The sequence below is a fragment of the Geotrypetes seraphini genome, chromosome 2, assembly GCF_902459505.1.
Source record: "Geotrypetes seraphini chromosome 2, aGeoSer1.1, whole genome shotgun sequence".
NCBI classification, from domain to species: Eukaryota; Metazoa; Chordata; class Amphibia; order Gymnophiona; family Dermophiidae; genus Geotrypetes; species Geotrypetes seraphini.
Genome location: NC_047085.1, coordinates 380,429,495 through 380,447,086, shown reverse-complemented (window position 1 = coordinate 380,447,086; position 17,592 = coordinate 380,429,495). Strand labels below are relative to the sequence as shown.

Here is a 17,592-nt window from a genome sequence, read left to right as displayed (position 1 = left end):
ACTCGAAGTGGGACCTCCTGAACGGTCTTTGCGGTCCCGAGTGGTCGAGTGCTTAGCCTTAGAAGCTTTCGCCACTTTAATGACCACCGGGGGAATGGTCTGAGGAGGTATCTGATCTGAGGAGACCGAAGGAGGCACCAGAGCAGGAGGCGGGGTCGAAGTCGGGACGAAGGAGGCCGGCTTCAAAAGACCCGATGCAGCAGGAGTAGAAGACGACTTCGCAGGTACAGGCGAAGCGTGGGTCGAAGTCGAAGGTTCCTTAGCAGCTTCCATCTTGAACATCGACTCCCACAGGAAACAGCGACGCTTAAAAGCACGTGCTGTTAGAGTGGAACAAGACCGGCACGATTTCGGAAGATGTTCTGGACCAATACACTGCAGACAGTGTCGATGCGGGTCCGTCAACGAAATCGCGCGCTGGCACTTGATGCACTTTTTAAAACCGGTAATCGGCCGGGACATAGGCCAAAAAAGCTCCGTCGCTAGATCGAAGGAGCGGGGCCTCAGCCACGCGGACGACCCGGTCAAATCTCCGGAAGAAATTTTTTTTTTTTTTTAAATAATAAACGACAGAATGAAAACACACAATTAAGAGAAAACTAACTCAAAACCGCGGTACTAGAAGGCAAGAACACGGGTTCACTCAGCGCAGAGTTGAAGCAAACTTCTCAGCTCCGCGGAAAGAAAAGAACTGAGGAGACACGCCCGGTGCATTGGGCGGGAAGGCACTCGCGCATGCGCGGTGTGGGCATCTTGAAACTTCTGAAGTTTCTTCAAGCAAGTATGCTTGTGAGACGTCCGCATCGGGGCTCTGTCGGATGACATCACCCACTAGTGAGAATACCTGCCTGCTTGTCCTGGGATAAAAGGGGAACTTCGAGCACTGAAGCCAAGAAAAAAAACAATGGCAAAAATGCCTGAAAAGAAAAAAGCAGCAGAGAAGATCAGAACACACCTTCTCAGTTTGCTTGCAGAAGGAAAAGAAGTTCTCCACTGTTGAAGACGAGGAGTTGAAAGATTTGAGCAACAACTTTCTGCAAAGTTCGCAACTATGGGGAAGAAACAGCTACAGTACACAATCCTACGTCTTTGCAACAGAATAAGCCAGTTTTGGGGAAATTAGTATGGTGACAAGCTCCGCCTACTAACTTCATGTAAGGTAATGGGCAAAGGCCGCTCCTGCTATCTACTTTTAATTAAAACCTACTTGGTGCTTGTGAACCACCATATAAAATTTTTTTAAAAGAATGTAGCTTATTAGGAACTCTACAATTATTCTATCCATCACTAATCTGCATCCAGTTAACTTGTAAACATTTTAATTATTTATTTCACAGAAAAACAAATTCTCATATTTTACCTCAGCAGAGCTTTCCTCTTCCTGGGACTTCAGCTTCCTTTGTAACATAAATATATGGAACTTCAGAGATTGGTAGTCTCGTTTCAAATGCAGGATAACATCTTGGGCTTGCCTTGTTTTTGCCTTTTCAATTTCCAGAGCCTGGGCTAGTGCTTTATTATTCAGCTGGACATTTTTTAGCATCACACAACTGTTTTCTGTGGACAACACAAACAAAAGATTAGGTTCTTACCTTTGCTAGTCTTCTTTCTTGTAAATCCACTCTCTATTCCTGAGCAAATTGGTTGATGGGAGAGTCGCACAGTGGTTAAAAGCTACAGCCTCAGTACCCTGATGTTGTGGGCAAGTCACTGATTCCCCCCATTGCCCCAGATATATTAAATAGATTGTGAACTCGCAAGGACAGACAGGGAAAAATGCTTGAGTAGCTGAATAAATTCATATAAAATGTTCTGAGCTCCCCTGGGAGAACGGTATAGAAAATTGAATGAATGAATAAATAAGATCTCTTGTAGGAAGCTTCACTTACATATTTTTGACCCTGCTCTCTTACCCTCAGGACTACCCTTTGACTTCCAGTTAATACAAAAGCAGTCAGCCACACCTGTAAAGCACACAGAAATTCTGAGAAAGTCTAATCTGCTCATATTATGAAACTGTATAACAATCAAACAAACTGAACAGGTTTGCAATAATCATAAACCTTAAAAACGTTACGATAAAGAGACGTAGCATGTCATCAGTATCACCCTGAGGATTCAACCACCAGGCCAGACTGCACTGAGCCTCTGTCATCCATGGAAGGCACACATGCAGCGGATCCCTCTGTGGATGCCAATGGGAGATAAGTGTGAGTCCTCACTCAGGGAACCACATCTATAGCCGTGACCATGGACCCCAGAACCTGCAGGTATTGCTAGGCTGTTGGGACTCACATATCCAGGAAGGTATGTTTTAGCTGATGAAACTTCACCTAGCGTGACTCAGGAAAAAATGCCTTGTTCAGACCCATGACAAAACAGACCCCCAGGTAGTCCAGGTCCTGTGTAGGAATGAGCTGGCTCTTCTGAAAGTTGGCCACCCAGCCTAGCCTCTGAAGCAGCAGGACGACCTGGTGCACCGTTTGGTGGCCCTCGGATTTCCAGATACAGGTGGACTTGGATTCCCGCTTTTTGCGGGTGGGCTGCCACTACCACCATCACCTTGGTAAAGGTTCGAGGCACTTGAGCCAACCCGAAGAGTAAGGCTGCTAACTGAAAATGCCACTGCAGGGTGTGAAACCTCAGATATTTCCTGTGTTCCAGAAAAATGGGAATACAAAGATAGGCCTCTGTTTCAAATCCAGCGAGGCAATCGCTGACGGCACTGTTTCCATTCTGAAATGGGGGACCTCGACAGACCGCTTTAAGATACAAGATTAGTCTCCAGTCCTCAGTGCCTCTATTTGGCATGATGAAGTATATCAAGTATCTGCCAGAGCCTGAGTCAGACTCTGAGTTAGGTTCTATGGCTGCAATGTCCTGGAAAAATTCTAGGAGGCCAATAAACTCGAATTTGTACACGTCCTACAGAATATCCAGAACCCAGCAATTGGAGATGATGGCCATCTACTCTTCCAGGAAGGCCAAGAGCCGCCCTCAAATCTGCAGAGGCCTGGCAGTATTGTCTGTGATACACAGGGAGGAGCCTAAGGCCCTGATTGGCTCAGGCGCCTTGAGTTCCTCCCCCCCTTAGGAGGGACCTGAGGCGCCTGAGCCAATCATGGACTTCCTTAGGGCTGACCCTTAGGAAGTCCCTGATTGGCTCAGGCGCCTCTCCGATCGCCCCCATTTGAATACGACTGATTGTTCCGATTCGGGCAGGTTAGTGAATCTAGTCCAAAGTCGGCCAGACCTTTACTGAACAGCAATTGCCCTTTAAAAGGCAGTTTACCGAGGGTCGCCTTAGAAGAGGAATCACTGGACCATTGCCTGATCCATAATATCCGGTGTGAGGATATAGAGTACACCGAGAGCTTGATCATGGACTGAAACTGAGGGGCAGCAGGCTCAGAACAAATGTCAGGAAGTTCTGTTTCGCACAGCGAGTGGTGGACGCTTGGAATGCTCTCCCGGAGGAGGTTGTAACGGAGACTTCCATTCTAGGATTCAAGCGCAAGTTTGGATTCACACCTTCTTGCAAATCACATTGAGGGTTACCGGTAATCAAGGTCTCCATCAGGGAGCACCTAGCTTGGCCTCCGGCTATGCGGGTCGCCGGACTAGATGGACCTAGGGTCTGATCCGGTGAAGGCGTTTCTTATGTTCTTATCAATACGCCAGAAACTAAAAAGGAAAGATCCTGAAGTACTGTGTGTCAGGATCGTGGTGAAGTTTGAAGCAGCAAACTCTAGTGACAAAGTAAGCCACTGCAGCTGCTTTCAAACCAGAGCCCATTGAAACAAAAAGCTGTTTCAGGACAAAATCAATCCTATGGTCTTGCACATCTTTCAGTACCACACCTCCCTCAGTAGGGAGAGAATACACTTGGTGACCTATGCCACCAACGAATCCACCTTCAGAGAATTCCCCACCCCCACCCGTTGATTAAAAGCCTCCACCATCGGATAAAGCTTGGACATGGCCTTCACCACTCTTAGAGGACCTTCCGGCACCTTCCAGTGATCTGTGAGCTTTTTAGCAATGTCTGGATGTTTGGGAAAGGAGGAGGTTTGTGGTAGAGAATGACACAGTGACAAAATTCATCACCGTTCCCGTCCCCGCGGGAAACCATCTTCATGTCATTCTTTAAGGAGAGAGGGAAGAATCAGAGTATGAATGGCCACAACCACTGACCCTCAAGCTTTGCTTTGAAGAATGCTGGTGTAGAAGGACAGAGGTTGAAAAAGACACTAGAAAATGACATGGGATTATTTTCCGCGGTTATCCGTGGGGACGGGAACGGTGATGAATTTTGTCACCGTGTCATTCTCTATCTGTTGTTTTGTGCTAAATTATGAGAGAACATTTAGCCGCCATAGACTGGCTAGTCTCCAATTTCAACTCTTGAAAGGATTCCGATTTCAAGCCCTACCAAGGGCGGAGGACTTGAAAAGCTCTCCTACATCCAGAGCATGCCCCAGATCCAGATTGGGAAGATCCATGATTGCAGCCAAACCCCCCACAGTGGAGGTGCCTGCTTAAGTAAGCAAAGACATGGTCAGATCATCATTAACATCCATTGGAGGACCATCCCTCTGTTGCGCAGGATCTCTATGCTAGGAGGCCCACGTCTTGGGAAGGAGGAACCCCCGACACCAAAGGAAACACCATTGGAGGCGCACTTAATGAAATTTTCTTAGCCAGATAAGACTGAAAGAGCATATTTATAAATTCCAAGGGGGGGACCCTGTTCTAGAGGGTCAGCCGTCTCCTGGGAGCCCTTCTTGGAGGATTTACAGACCTTATACACAGATTTGTGGCCGCATTTCTTGGGGGACATACTTCCGCTGTCCCCTGGGCACATTTTTATCTTTTTCAACTGGTCCTGGATGGACTGAGTGGCAAAACCCCCCAAAGGTGCAGAGGGAACCAAGACTGACACCACTTCCCCTCTCTCACACGCTGCATGGCATGTTGAACACGGCTGCTTGCTTGTGAGCCATCTGCCGCAAACTGGGCAAGAATCCAAAGTATCCTGCTTTGTAGAGTCCATCTGACAGGTTTTTCTGGCAAAAATAAAGCTTGTAGGAGATAGAAAATAACTTAATTTAGATCACAAAAATCCAAGATGGCCACCGCAGGAGAGATTTTATAAACAAAACAGCCCAAGAAACCTACAAGAGCCCCCAAAACACGATACCCAAACACTTAAAAACCAAAATTGGAGACCCCCTAAAAATCGATCTCACAGGCTGTCAACCTGCTACTCACTGTGAAATTCTGTATGCTGGAAGCTGCAAGACAGAAGCTGAAACAATTTACAGGGAGATCCTCTGCCTCAACAAGACTTGGAACCTGGACTGCTTGTCTTCCGACTACCTCTCCAGCCTGACACTATGGCCGGAGAACTTCACCTCACCCAGAAATGCCACACACTCGATCAGGTGGAATAACGCAGTCAGTCCTGATCCCAGATACACCTCTATGGAGCCACACAACCTGCACTCAAACCCAATAGCGGACGAAACTGGGGTAAGCAACACTCCCAAGGAAATGGTTCCCAAGTCCTGATCTAGAAATGCAGGCTGTCCAGGTAGGAACACTGCAGACTTTGCTAGTAATCTCCTACAGCCAGAGCTGTCCCTAGAGGAACCTTTGCAGCATGAAGACACAAAACCACGTAAACACTGACGATAAACAAAAAATAAACACGAGCAAAAAAAAACTAGCTCCTACTGTCTCGCTTGTAAGAAAGCAACTGGAAGTTAGAGAAGAAGGTCAAAAATATGTAAATGAAGCTTCCTACAAGCAATCTCACGAGATGGGATGCATAACTATATACTATTTTCTTGATCATCAGAAATCTGTTCTTCTTATCTCTCTAGATCTGTCTGCAGCCTTCGATACCATTGACCACTCTCTTCTCATCAACCGACTCAAAGACTGTGGCAAAACCCCCCAGGACCAGCTCTCTCATGGTTCACCTCATACTTTAACGAATGCAGTTTCAAATTTCACTCAAAGGAGAAAACCTCCTCATCTATAGCTCAAACTTATGGTGTTCCGCAGGGTTCTATTCTATCCCCCCTACTATTCAATATCTTTATGTCACCTCTCCTTACTCTGGCACAGTCAATCGGATTCACAATCTTTGCCTATGCGGATGACATTCAATTACTTCACCCCGTTAATACCTCAAATACCTCAGAAATACAAGAAATCAACAATAAACTAGATAAAATAAGTGACTGGCTTCACACAAATAAACTCTCTCTTAACATCGATAAATCCTGTGGCCTCCTATTCTCAACCAAAAAATAGCGAGTCTTTACTAGGAAAGCTTTTTATCAAATCCTCCCCTATAAAAATCGAAACAAAAATAAAATTACTGGGAATAATTATCGATAAAGACCTTACTTTTCATGACCATATCAGCTCGGTGGTAAAAACATGTTTTTACAAGCTTCGCCTCATTCGTTCTCTAACTTCTATTCTAGACACAGCTGCTATCACAACCTTGGTTCATTCCTTAGTTATCTCCCACCTTGATTACTGCAACTCTCTATATAACGGAATTCCCCAAAAAGAATTCCGACATTTACAGTTAATCCAAAACACGGCAATAAAACTTATCTACAAATTAGGGAAATATGATCACGTCACCCTTCTCCTGAAAGAAGCGCATTGGCTTCCTATTACACATCGTGTTACTTATAAAACCATCCTGCTGACCTTTAAAAATTAAACTCTCTCATCAGCCTTCCTACCTTGATAGGCTTCTCATTCCTCAATGCCCCATACGGACGCTTAGATCAGCAGACCAGAATTTCCTTTCTATTCCCTCTATAAAGGATTTTTTCTACACGAGGAAATCAAATTTTTCAGTAGTTGCCCCAACATTACGGAATGCTTTACCATATCAACACCGTCATAAAAACAACTTGATAGATTTAAGATAAGCTTAAAGACTTTCTTATTTCAAGATGCTTACAACTGCTCTTGAATCATTTCTTTTCTACACAACCAACCGCTTCTATGAAGCGATCCTATCCCAAATGTTTTATCCTCTTCCCCCATTTTCTTTCACACTCTTTTTTTTTTTCTCCTTCTTTTCTCTTTCTCCACTAATTATGTAACTTTACCCCCCTCCCTTTCCCCTTTATCCTCACTCTCAAGTTTGTCCTGTTCATGTCTTTAATGTACACTTTTATTTACTCCTCTTTTAGAAATATAACTTTTTATCTCTATTTTTAACATTTTACTGTAAACCGGCTAGATACCAGTTGATGGTCAGTATATTAAAAATTAATAAACTTGAAACTTGACTTGAAACTTGATAACCTACTTGTCCAGGAATACAGTGGGATTGTATAAGAAACAGTTATACAAAGGCTTGCAAAATTTAAGTTGGACAAAACCTGGTGTCCAAAAATTCAGAGCACTGCATTCACTGTTAGGCTCAGGTGGAGATGACATCATATAAATCAGAGAGGCCAGCTCAAAATGCCATTACCACCAATGTTGAGACCCCAGCATGGAAAATCACCATCAACATCTCAGGCAGCAAAACTGGACAACCACCTTTCTAAAATACTACAGATTACAAAACCTTCCAAAGGAAACTAAAAACCCTATTATTCAGGAAATATTTCAAGACAGACTAATGCCTCTCTTTAACTATCCCTAAATTTGTAAATTCACTGGACATGGAGAGCTAAGCTCTTATTGTAATCCGCCTAGAACTGCAAGGTTAAGGCGGAATAAAATTTGACTAATGTAATGCAATCTCAAAGTGCCAGTGCCTGAAAGAGAGGTATTAGTAGAGTAGAGATGGAAAAAGCAAACATGGAGGAAAAGTGCCAAGGAGAGAGGAAACCATGAAAAAGTAAAAATAAAATGGAAAGAAGCAAAACCAAAAAAGTCATGGACAAAAGAATATATAAAAAGAGAAGAAAAAAGGACAATATTCTAAAGGCTCCTTTTATTAAGTTGGGATAGTGGTTTTAGCGTGTGCGCTAGACGCTAACGCCAGCATTGAGCTGGCATTAGTTCTAACCGCGTAGTGCGGGTTTAGCGCATGTTAAAATTTTGTGCGCGCTGAAAATGCTATCGCAACTTAGTAAAAGGAGCCCTGTTTCTTAAATATTTTTCCAACCTACCTAATGAAATTAAAAACAAAACAAATCTTACGCAGTATTTTGCCTTTGACCTTTGTTGACAAGTTTTTGTTGGCTGTAGTCACTTTTGCTAGTTGTTTATTTCTTTTTTCTTTCATACGCTCCTTTATGACTTCTAGGCTGTCCCTGAAGGACTTCTTAGCACATCTTTCATGAACCATTTTTCCAAGAGCTCTTCACTCTGAAAAATCAAAAGGGCAAATTAAATAGTATGGACATGAAAGCACAGTTACTTACCGTAACAGGTGTTATCCAGGGACAGCAGGCATATATTCTCACATGTGGGTGACGTCATCTACGGAGCCCCAGCGCGGACAGCTTTTCAAGCAAACTTGCTAGAAGTTTCAAGTTTGCACACTGCACCACGCATGTGTCTGCTTCCTCGCCCACTAGAGGGCGCGTTCCACCTCGTGGTCCTCAGTTCCATCACTAGCAAAGAAGCCATCCCCGGGGAGGCGGGTGGGTTGTGAGAATATATGCCTGCTGTCCCTGGATAACACCTGTTACGGTAAGTAACTGTGCTTTATCCCAGGACAAGCAGGCATGATATTCTCACATGTGGGTGACCTCCAAGCCAACCAAAAAAGGGTAGGTGGGAGGATGGCAATTTATGAAAACAGATTACGCAACACCGACTGGCCAAACCGGCCATCGCTTCTGGACAAAGTGTCCAGGCAATAGTGGGAGGTGAACGTATGAACCGAAGACCAAGTGGCAGCTTTACAAATGTCCTCCATGGGAGTAGATCGGAGGAAAGCAACCGAAGCTGCCATCGCTCGGACCTTATGCCCCGTGACACGCCCCGAGAGCGGGAGACCAGCCTGAGCGTAGCAAAAAGAAATGCAAGCAGCCAACCAGTTGGACAAGGTGCGCTTGGAAACCGGATGTCCTAGACGATTAGGATCAAAGGACAAAAACAATTGAGGAACCTTCCGATGAGACTTGGTACGTTGGAGATAAAATGCCAACGCCCTCTTACAGTCAAGAGAATGGAGCGCCGTCTCGCCAGGATGGGAGTGGGGCTTAGGAAAAAACACAGGAAGGACAACGGACTGATTCAAGTGGAAATCCGATACAATCTTTGGCAAAAATTTCGGATGTGTGCGCAAAACCACCTTGTCATGATGGAACACCGTGAAAGGTGGATCCGCAACCAAAGCTTGCAACTCACTAACTCTTCGAGCCGATGTGAGAGCAATCAGAAAAACCACCTTCCAAGTAAGGAATTTGAGAAGGGATACGTCCATAGGCTCAAAAGGAGGTTTCATCAGTTGAGCCAGGACAACATTCAAATCCCAAACAACAGGAGGAGGCTTCAGAGGGGGACAAACATTGATTAGCCCCTTCATGAACCGTTGCACCATAGGGTGAAGCGAAAGAGCACGACCATCTAAGTGCCGGTGAAAAGCTGAAATGGCACTGAGATGTACCCGGACAGATGTCGTCTTCAGGCCTGATTTAGACAAATGTAACAAGTAGTCTAAAACCGAAGCCACCGGGACAGAATCAGGATTCAGATGACGCGAGGAACACCAAGATGAAAATCTGGTCCACTTCTGTGAATAACAAAGCCTGGTCGAGACCTTGCGTGAGGCTTCCAAAACCTCCCTCACTGACTGGGAAACCTGGATGGAAGTGAAGGGGAAAGGAACCAAGCAGTCAGGTGCAAAGACTGAAGATTGGGATGCAACAGCGAACCCCGACTCTGAGATAGCAGAGAGGGAAACACAGGCAGAAGCAGAGGTTCCCTGACACTTAGTTGAAGAAGCAGGGAGAACCAATGCTGACGAGGCCACCGAGGCGCAATGAGAATCATCGTGGCCGTGGATGACTTGAGACGTACCAACGTTCTCATGATCAAGGGAAAAGGAGGAAACGCATACAGGAACCTCCCCTCCCAGTCCAGAAGGAAGGCATCCGCCTCCAGACGGTCCGGGGAGTACATCCTCGAACAATATAGGGGCAGTTTGCGAGTCTCCGAGGAGGCAAACAGGTCCACTTGCGGAGTCCCCCAGCGGTCGAAGACCTCGCGCAGGACTCTGGAGTGGAGAGACCACTCGTGCGGCTGAAGAAGCCGACTGAGCTTGTCTGCCAAGCAGTTTTGGTCTCCCTGAATATAGACCGCCTGTAGGAAGATGTTTCGGGAGATTGCCCACTCCCAAAGGCGAAGCGCCTCCCTGCAGAGGGGCCAAGAGCCCGTCCCACCTTGCTTGTTGACATAGTACATCGCTACCTGGTTGTCCGTGCGAACTAGGACTACCTGATCGCGAAGAAGGTGGTCGAACGCACGAACCGCCATGTAAATGGCTCGAAGTTCCAGCACATTGATGTGACATCGACGGTCCTACGACGACCACAGACCCTGGGTCCGCAGCCCGTCTAGATGGGCCCCCCACGCATACTCCGAAGAGTCCGTGGTCAGGACCCTGCGAAAAGGAGGGGCCAGGAACAGCAACCCCCCGGAAAAATTGGAACAGTCGGTCCACCAACGGAGCGACCGTTTCAAAGAAGGAGTGACCGTAATGAGACGGGACACCGGATCGCAATCCTGACGCCACTGGGAGGCCAGGGTCCACTGAGAGATTCTCAGGTGCAGTCTGGCAAATGGGGTGACGTGGACCGTCGATGCCATGTGGCCCAGAAGCATCATCATGCGCTGGGCCGATACCACCTGCAGCTGCGAGACCCACCGCCCCAGCCGAACCAAGGCCGCCAAGCGAGGCTGCGGGAGGTAGGCACGTCGGCGCACAGTGTCCAGCACTGCGCCTATAAATTGAAGGGACTGGGCCGGCTGCAACTGCGACTTGGGGAAATTCACCTCGAACCCCAGTCGTTGAAGGAAGGCGATAGACTGTCGGGTCGCTGAGATAACCCCCTCCCTGGTCGTGCTTTTGATCAGCCAATCGTCCAGGTAGGGGAAAACCTGAAGGCCCCGATTTCTCAGGGCCGCCGCGACCACGACCATGCACTTCGTGAAGACTCGAGGGGACGAAGCTAGGCCAAAAGGCAGGACCCTGTACTGAAGGTGCAAGTCCCCCACCTGGAACCTCAAGAACTTCCGGAAGGCAGGATGCACCGGAACATGAGTATATGCCTCCTTCAGATCGAGGGAGCACATCCAGTCCCCTTCCTCCAAGAGAGGGTATAGAACCGGGAGAGACAGCATTCGAAACTTCTCCCGGACCAGGAATTTGTTGAGCTTCCTGAGGTCCAGTATAGGGCGCAGGTCCCCGGTCTTTTTCGGGACCAGAAAGTAGCGGGAGTAAAACCCGGTCCCCCGTTGATCTGCGGGAACCAGTTCGACCGCCCGAAGCTTCAACAGGGCCCGGGCCTCGGCCAGCAAGATGGGAAGCTGGCTCCGATTGAAAGTGGAAGGTCCCGGAGGCATATCCGGTGGCACAGACAAGAAATTGAGAGAGTAGCCCTCGGAGACGGTCCGGAGCACCCAGGCGTCTGATGTAATTTCGGTCCAGGCTGGGTAAAAGGACCGAAGACGCCCCCCTATAGGCAGGGATTTCTGAGCGGTCGCGGAGGGGAACCTGCCCCATCCGCTCAGCCCGTCAAAAAGAAGGCGCGGGCTTGGAAGGGCCCTGCGCCGGGGCTTGCGTTTGTCCCCCTCTGCCCCTCTGAGCCTGGCGTCTAGGTGGCGGTCTGGAAAAGGCGGGAGTAGATTTTTGGGGGTACCGCCTTGGGGGAGGGCGGAAGGGTTTCTGCGGCGGGGGTCTAGGCTTGGGCCGGACCAAGGAGGCCAACGAGCGCTCCTGCTCCGACAACCTCTTGGTCGCCGCCTCTAATGACTCGTCAAACAGTTCGGACCCCACACAAGGCAAATCTGCCAGGCGATCCTGCAGGTTTGGGTCCATGTCGAGGGTGCGAAGCCAGGCCAGACGGCGCATGGCCACCGCGAAGGCCGACACCCTCGAAACCAGCTCAAAAGCGTCGTACAAGGCGTGAAACAGGTACAACCGCAGTTGAGACAGGTTGGACATGAATGTATCAAAACCTGCCTTCTGGGAGTCCGGTAGGGAGTCACGAAACTGAGGGAGGTCCTTCACCATACCTCGAAGATAGGAGGAAAAAGTGAAGGCATAATTTAGCACCCTGGTGGCCATCAGGGAATTGGAATAAAGGCGACGGCCAAACTTGTCCAGGGTTCGGCCCTCCCTACCAGGTGGAACCGCCGCAGAAACCCGGGAAGGCTGAGACTTCTTAAGGGCAGATTCCACCAGCAAAGACTGGTGGGAGAGCTGCGCCCTGTCGAACCCCTTAGCCGGCACCGTCCTGTATTTGCCCTCCATCTTGGACGGGACTGACGTGACCGTAAGAGGGTTTGACAAATTTTTTAACCAAGTCTGCAGGAGGACCTTATTGTATGGGAGCCGAGGAGCCTCCCTAGGTGGAGTTGGAAGGTCCTGCTCCTCAAGGAACTCCTTAGAATATTGGGATCCGACCGAGAGGTCCAGCCCGAGGGCCTTGGCCATGTCCTGCACAAAAACCGAAAATGAGGACGGTTTAGCAGGCGGGGAAGGAGATCTCGACTTTTTCGCCGAGGAAACCGGAGAGGCCTCGTGCGAATAATACAAGGGATCTCTCCCTGACCCCGAGCCCCACGATGTCCTCTCCACAGGCCTCGAGGGGGTAGGAGAATGAGTCCGCCTCGACGAGGCCCGGGGCGAGGACCCCGGGGTCCGGGGGACGAGAGCCCCCTCCCGCTTCCTCGGCAAGGAAGAACGGGACACCTGACGCGCCGGGGAGCGGAGAAGCTTCGGATTGTCAATGCGCAACTCCGACACCCGCAACGCCTCGCCCCCGATCGGGGAAGACCGACCGCGCCCTCGAGGCGAACCCCGTGAGCGCTTCGGCTTCCTCGGCCGGCGCCTCGACCGAGTCCGAGGCGAGGGCGAAGACCCCCGGGAGGACCTCGAGGACGACGAGGAGGAAATGCGGCGGACCCGACGCACCTTGTCCCGGGGCCGCACGCTACGCTCCGGCTGATCCCCCGCGGTCGATGGTAAGACCGAAACCGAGGCCGAGGCGGGCGGAGCCTCGACAGCCGAGACCGAAGTCGGAGGAGCCCCGGTCTCCGAGGTCGAGGGAGCCCCGGCACCCGAGGCCGAGGTCGAGGCCACCGAGGCAACAGCCGCCGGGGTCGAAGCCTGTTGCAGCTGTTCCAGGGCCCCCGACAGCTCCGTTGATATGAGCGCTCTGAGGAGCTCCTGGAAAGCCGGGATCCCGACGAAGGTCGGGAGGTCCGAATCCGGGGCATGCTCCCTGGAGGGCGACCTCGGTCTCGAGTGTTCCCTCGGGGCTTGCACGGGCGGGGCCTGAGGCGGGGCCGAGGACGACCCACCCGCCTGGACGGCTTCTTTGCAGACCCTGTAGGGGATGGAAAGGAGGACTTACCCGAGGTAGTCTTCGTTCCCGAGGTCGACTTGGAAGTCGAAGGGCGAGGAGAGGCCGAGGGCCCCGAGGACGTCGAGGCCGAGGTCGAGGCCGGGGCCGAAGCCGAGGCCGACGTCGAGGCCTTCACCACGGGGTCCGCCTTAAACAACTCTGCCATTCTGGCCCTCCTGCGACGGAGAGCCCTGGGCTGAAATGTGGAACAGCGATCGCACGAGGTGGTAGGGTGTTCCGGGCCCAGACAAACGATGCACCACCGGTGGGGGTCTGTAATAGAGAGCAGCCTCTCGCACCGGCTGCACTTTTTGAAACCCGTTACAGGACGGGACATCAACGACGAAACTGGCCGGGAACGATCGACGTCCCGCGGCCACGGCTGCCGGGAGCCCCCGGAGCCCAACGAGAAGACAAAAATTATTTGTTTTTTTTTTTTTTTTTGACAAGAAAAGAACAGAAAAGAACAGAAAATCGAAAAGCACAGCGACCGAAAAATCAGACGCGGTGTCAGGAAGCAGCGACACAAAAAAGATTAGGAGCTCACAATCCACAGGGCTTACTGGCTCCGCGGAAAAAAATGAACTGAGGACCACGAGGTGGAACGCGCGCTCTAGTGGGCGAGGAAGCAGACACATGCGTGGTGCAGTGTGCAAACTTGAAACTTCTAGCAAGTTTGCTTGAAAAGCTGTCCGCGCTGGGGCTCCGTAGATGACGTCACCCACATGTGAGAATATCATGCCTGCTTGTCCTGGGATAACATTTTTTACCTTTTAAACTTTGTACAGTACTTAGTTTCATATGTAAAATGCAACCCCTGTGCTTTAATAAAAGAAAGTCAAAATATTATGGAGCTAATAGCCAGCAATGATCTGCGGTTTTTAAGCTGCTGACAGCCAAAGGCAGAATTAAACCCAGATCAATGTCAGGCCATGTTTGGACATCGGCATTAAATGGCCTGGATGTTATGCAGGTGCCAGCTGATATTCAGTGCCTGTATTCACAGTTCTAAGCAGACAAAAGATAGGACTGCTTAAAAGAGAGTCCTATCTGCCCACTTACCTATATGGTTATCAGCACCAAAAATGGCCAGTGCCTGCATAACTGTCAGCTCCTCTCCGATTCCACTCATAGACCACCCCAACAGTAACCACATAGTGCCATGGCAGTCAGAGGGGATGTTCTGCACTGTGTGGCAAATACTGTTGAATATCTGGCGATGCCTCTCCTTCCACTTAAATCCCGTTGAATATCAGCTCGTAAGGTAATAACCAGGCATTTAGACATGTATATTGCATATGCGACTATACACTTCTCCGTCCGTATTCGCTGTGATAGGGGATTAACAGACCTGCGAACACAGAAAACCCGTGAATAACCTTTTCATATATTATTCGCTGTTTTCTATTAAAAACCATTGTGAATATGGTGAAACCGCGAATAACATGGTGGGAGACTGGCCTGTTCCTAAAGGAGAGGCAAAACACGGTAAAGAAAGTGCTGGGAATCAGCGATTTCTCTATGCAAGCTGGTGTAATTGGGGGGGGGAGGAGCCAGCAAGCTAAAAACCACGAATATAGAGGGAGAAGTGTACTCTGATTTTATAATGCCAGGATAAGAACATAAGAAAAGCTATTCTGGATCAGACAAGTAGGTCCATCTAGCCCAGTATCCTGTTTCCAACAGTGGCCAATCTAGATCACAAGTACACAAAGATCCTTTAGCCAAAATTCTGAAAACCGAAACTTGATACAAATCGAAAGTAGTCAAGTTCCCCGATATAACATATGCTGAATAGTGCTTCCTGATTCAGTGAAAAATATTTCAATTTGATTTGCCCTGTTGAATTGATTTTTCGATTTGATTTCAATAACACAGCTTTTTAAAAATTTTATTTAACCAAGGCAATATCATGTCAAAAATAGGCACATCCAATCTTTAACATAGCTTTAAAATTAGTTAGAAACATGGGGTGGTGCCAGCAGGGAAGAGGGCCAGAGAGGAGAAGTGCTGGTGTCAGCTGACTGCCTACAGGCTGTACCTCTCGCAGCAAGAGGCAGAAAGTGTTGGACTCATGGAGAGGGCGAGATGGATGGGGAGGACAAAAAGGAGGAAAGGAGAAATGTCACACTCGGGAGGGCAAAGCGTGAAAAGTTGGACTCATGGAGAGAAATTGGTTGGGGGATAAAGGAGGACCAGAGAAAAAGCAGCATGCAGGTGGGAGAGAGAAAGAAATGTTGGACTGATGGAAAGGAGGGAGAAATGTTGACTGGGAGGGGGGTCAGAAAGGAGATGGACTGCAGTGGGCAGAAAGGAGGAAGGGAGAGAGAAATGTTACACTACGGGGTGGGGGAGGAGAGATACCAGATCGGGAAAGGAGGGTGGTGGTAGATAAATCCTTTGACTCAGATTCCGCAGCTCTGGGTGCCAGACTGGGAAGGGGGGAAAGGAAGGAGAGAGATGTTGGACCGCTGGGAGGAAGGAGGAAGGAGAGAGATGTCAGATCATGGAAACAGGGAGGGAAGGAGAAAGAGATAGGAAGGGAAGGGAAGACATGGAAAAGTAGATTTTGAGAAGAAAGCAGAAAAATTGGATGTTAAGTTAATGCCAACATGGATATAAGGCAGAAAGTGAAGGAGAGAAAAACAGTCAATGGATAAGAAGCACTGGAAACATAGTTAAAAGCACAGAAAAATAAAGTCACCAGACAACGAAGGTAGGGAAAATGATTTTATTTTCAATATAGTGATTGAAAAAGTGTCAGTTTTGAGAATTTATATCTACTATGTATATTGTGTGTATATGAAATATGAATGGAAAAAAATTGTATTACAATTAGTAAAGGGGATGGTATCTGGGGCAGAGCTTGGAAGTCTGTGGTAGGGGTACTCAGTTGATATTTGTTAGACTTAAGGGGTACTTAGCTTGAAGTAGTTGAGAAATACTGCTGTAAGCAATCAGCTGGCACCAGCACCTCTCCTTCCCTCCGGCCCACTTCCCTGCACCCCCTACTGGCATCTCAGGAGGCGGAGGGGTTAATATTCAAGAGCAGTGTCTTGCCTTGGCCTGCCCTGCCAGGCTCTACACCCTTTTCCCCCTCACTGCTCTGCCAGGCTCTGCATCCAACCCCCTCCCTCCCTCCCCTGCCATTCTCTGCACCCAGCCACCCTTCCTCCCTGGTTCTGTACCCTTTCCCCCCTCCATCCCTATATCTTGTAGGCCTTCACTAGGTCCAGCGGTGGCCGGGACAGGAGAGATCCCTCACGCCTCCTGTCCCAGCTGATTCTAATTATTTTCATCTCCCTCCCACCTCCCCCTTGTGGTCCAGCAGTGAATTGCGGCAGGAACAACAGGATATTATGCAGCTGAATAAGTATGTTATGATTTTAATTAAAGCTGAATTATGCATTTTTTATGTTATATACTCTTGAGAATATGAAGAAATATTAAAGGGGTGCTGAAAAATTGGCCATCCAAGAAAGTTGGGGCAGTCTCCGTCGAGGGCTATACATACACTTAATCCAGCGAGTTTCCATTTTTTTTGTTCAGTATTTTTCCAACGGAATGAAAAAAGCGGAAACTCGATGGAGACTGTCCCAAGTGCAGTTAGTTGGGCTGAGACCTATTCATCACCCCCTCGTACATTGGGCTGCTTTTTCAAGGTAATTTGGCAGGATTATAAAAAAGTATCTGGCAACACTGCTGAAAGATGCAATCGACATCCTTCTGCAACAATTTGCAACCAAAGGATATTCACCTACAGCACAGACTCCTATGTTTATATAACAGAATATTTATTTGTTTAAAAGATTCATAAACCGCTTACAATCAAAGCGATGTACAAAGTAACATACATGATGACAAACCATAAGTACATCAAACAAAAAGCACAGTTACTTACCGTAACAGGTGTTATCCAGGGACAGCAGGCATATATTCTCACATGTGGGTGATGTCATCTACGGAGCCCCGGCGCGGACAGCTTTTCAAGCAAACTTGATTGAAGTTTCAAGTTTGCACA

General features: G+C 48.6%; 1 protein-coding gene across 4 annotated transcripts in view; it reads right to left on the bottom strand.

The window, feature by feature from the left end:
- SGO1 (shugoshin 1) overlaps positions 1-17,592 on the bottom strand; it is a 97,622-nt gene that overhangs the window by 68,951 nt on the left and 11,079 nt on the right. For 3 of the 4 annotated variants that reach the window (XM_033930660.1, XM_033930664.1, XM_033930663.1), the window contains exons 2-3: positions 8,191-8,358; positions 1,361-1,557 (exon numbers count right to left, since the gene is read on the bottom strand). In XM_033930660.1, the coding sequence (XP_033786551.1) occupies positions 1,361-1,557; positions 8,191-8,338 (345 nt within the window). In that variant the 5' untranslated portion in view covers positions 8,339-8,358. Of the gene's footprint in view, positions 1-1,360; positions 1,558-8,190; positions 8,359-14,633; positions 14,923-17,592 lie in introns of all 4 variants that reach the window. The other variant, XM_033930662.1, reaches the window with a different exon arrangement.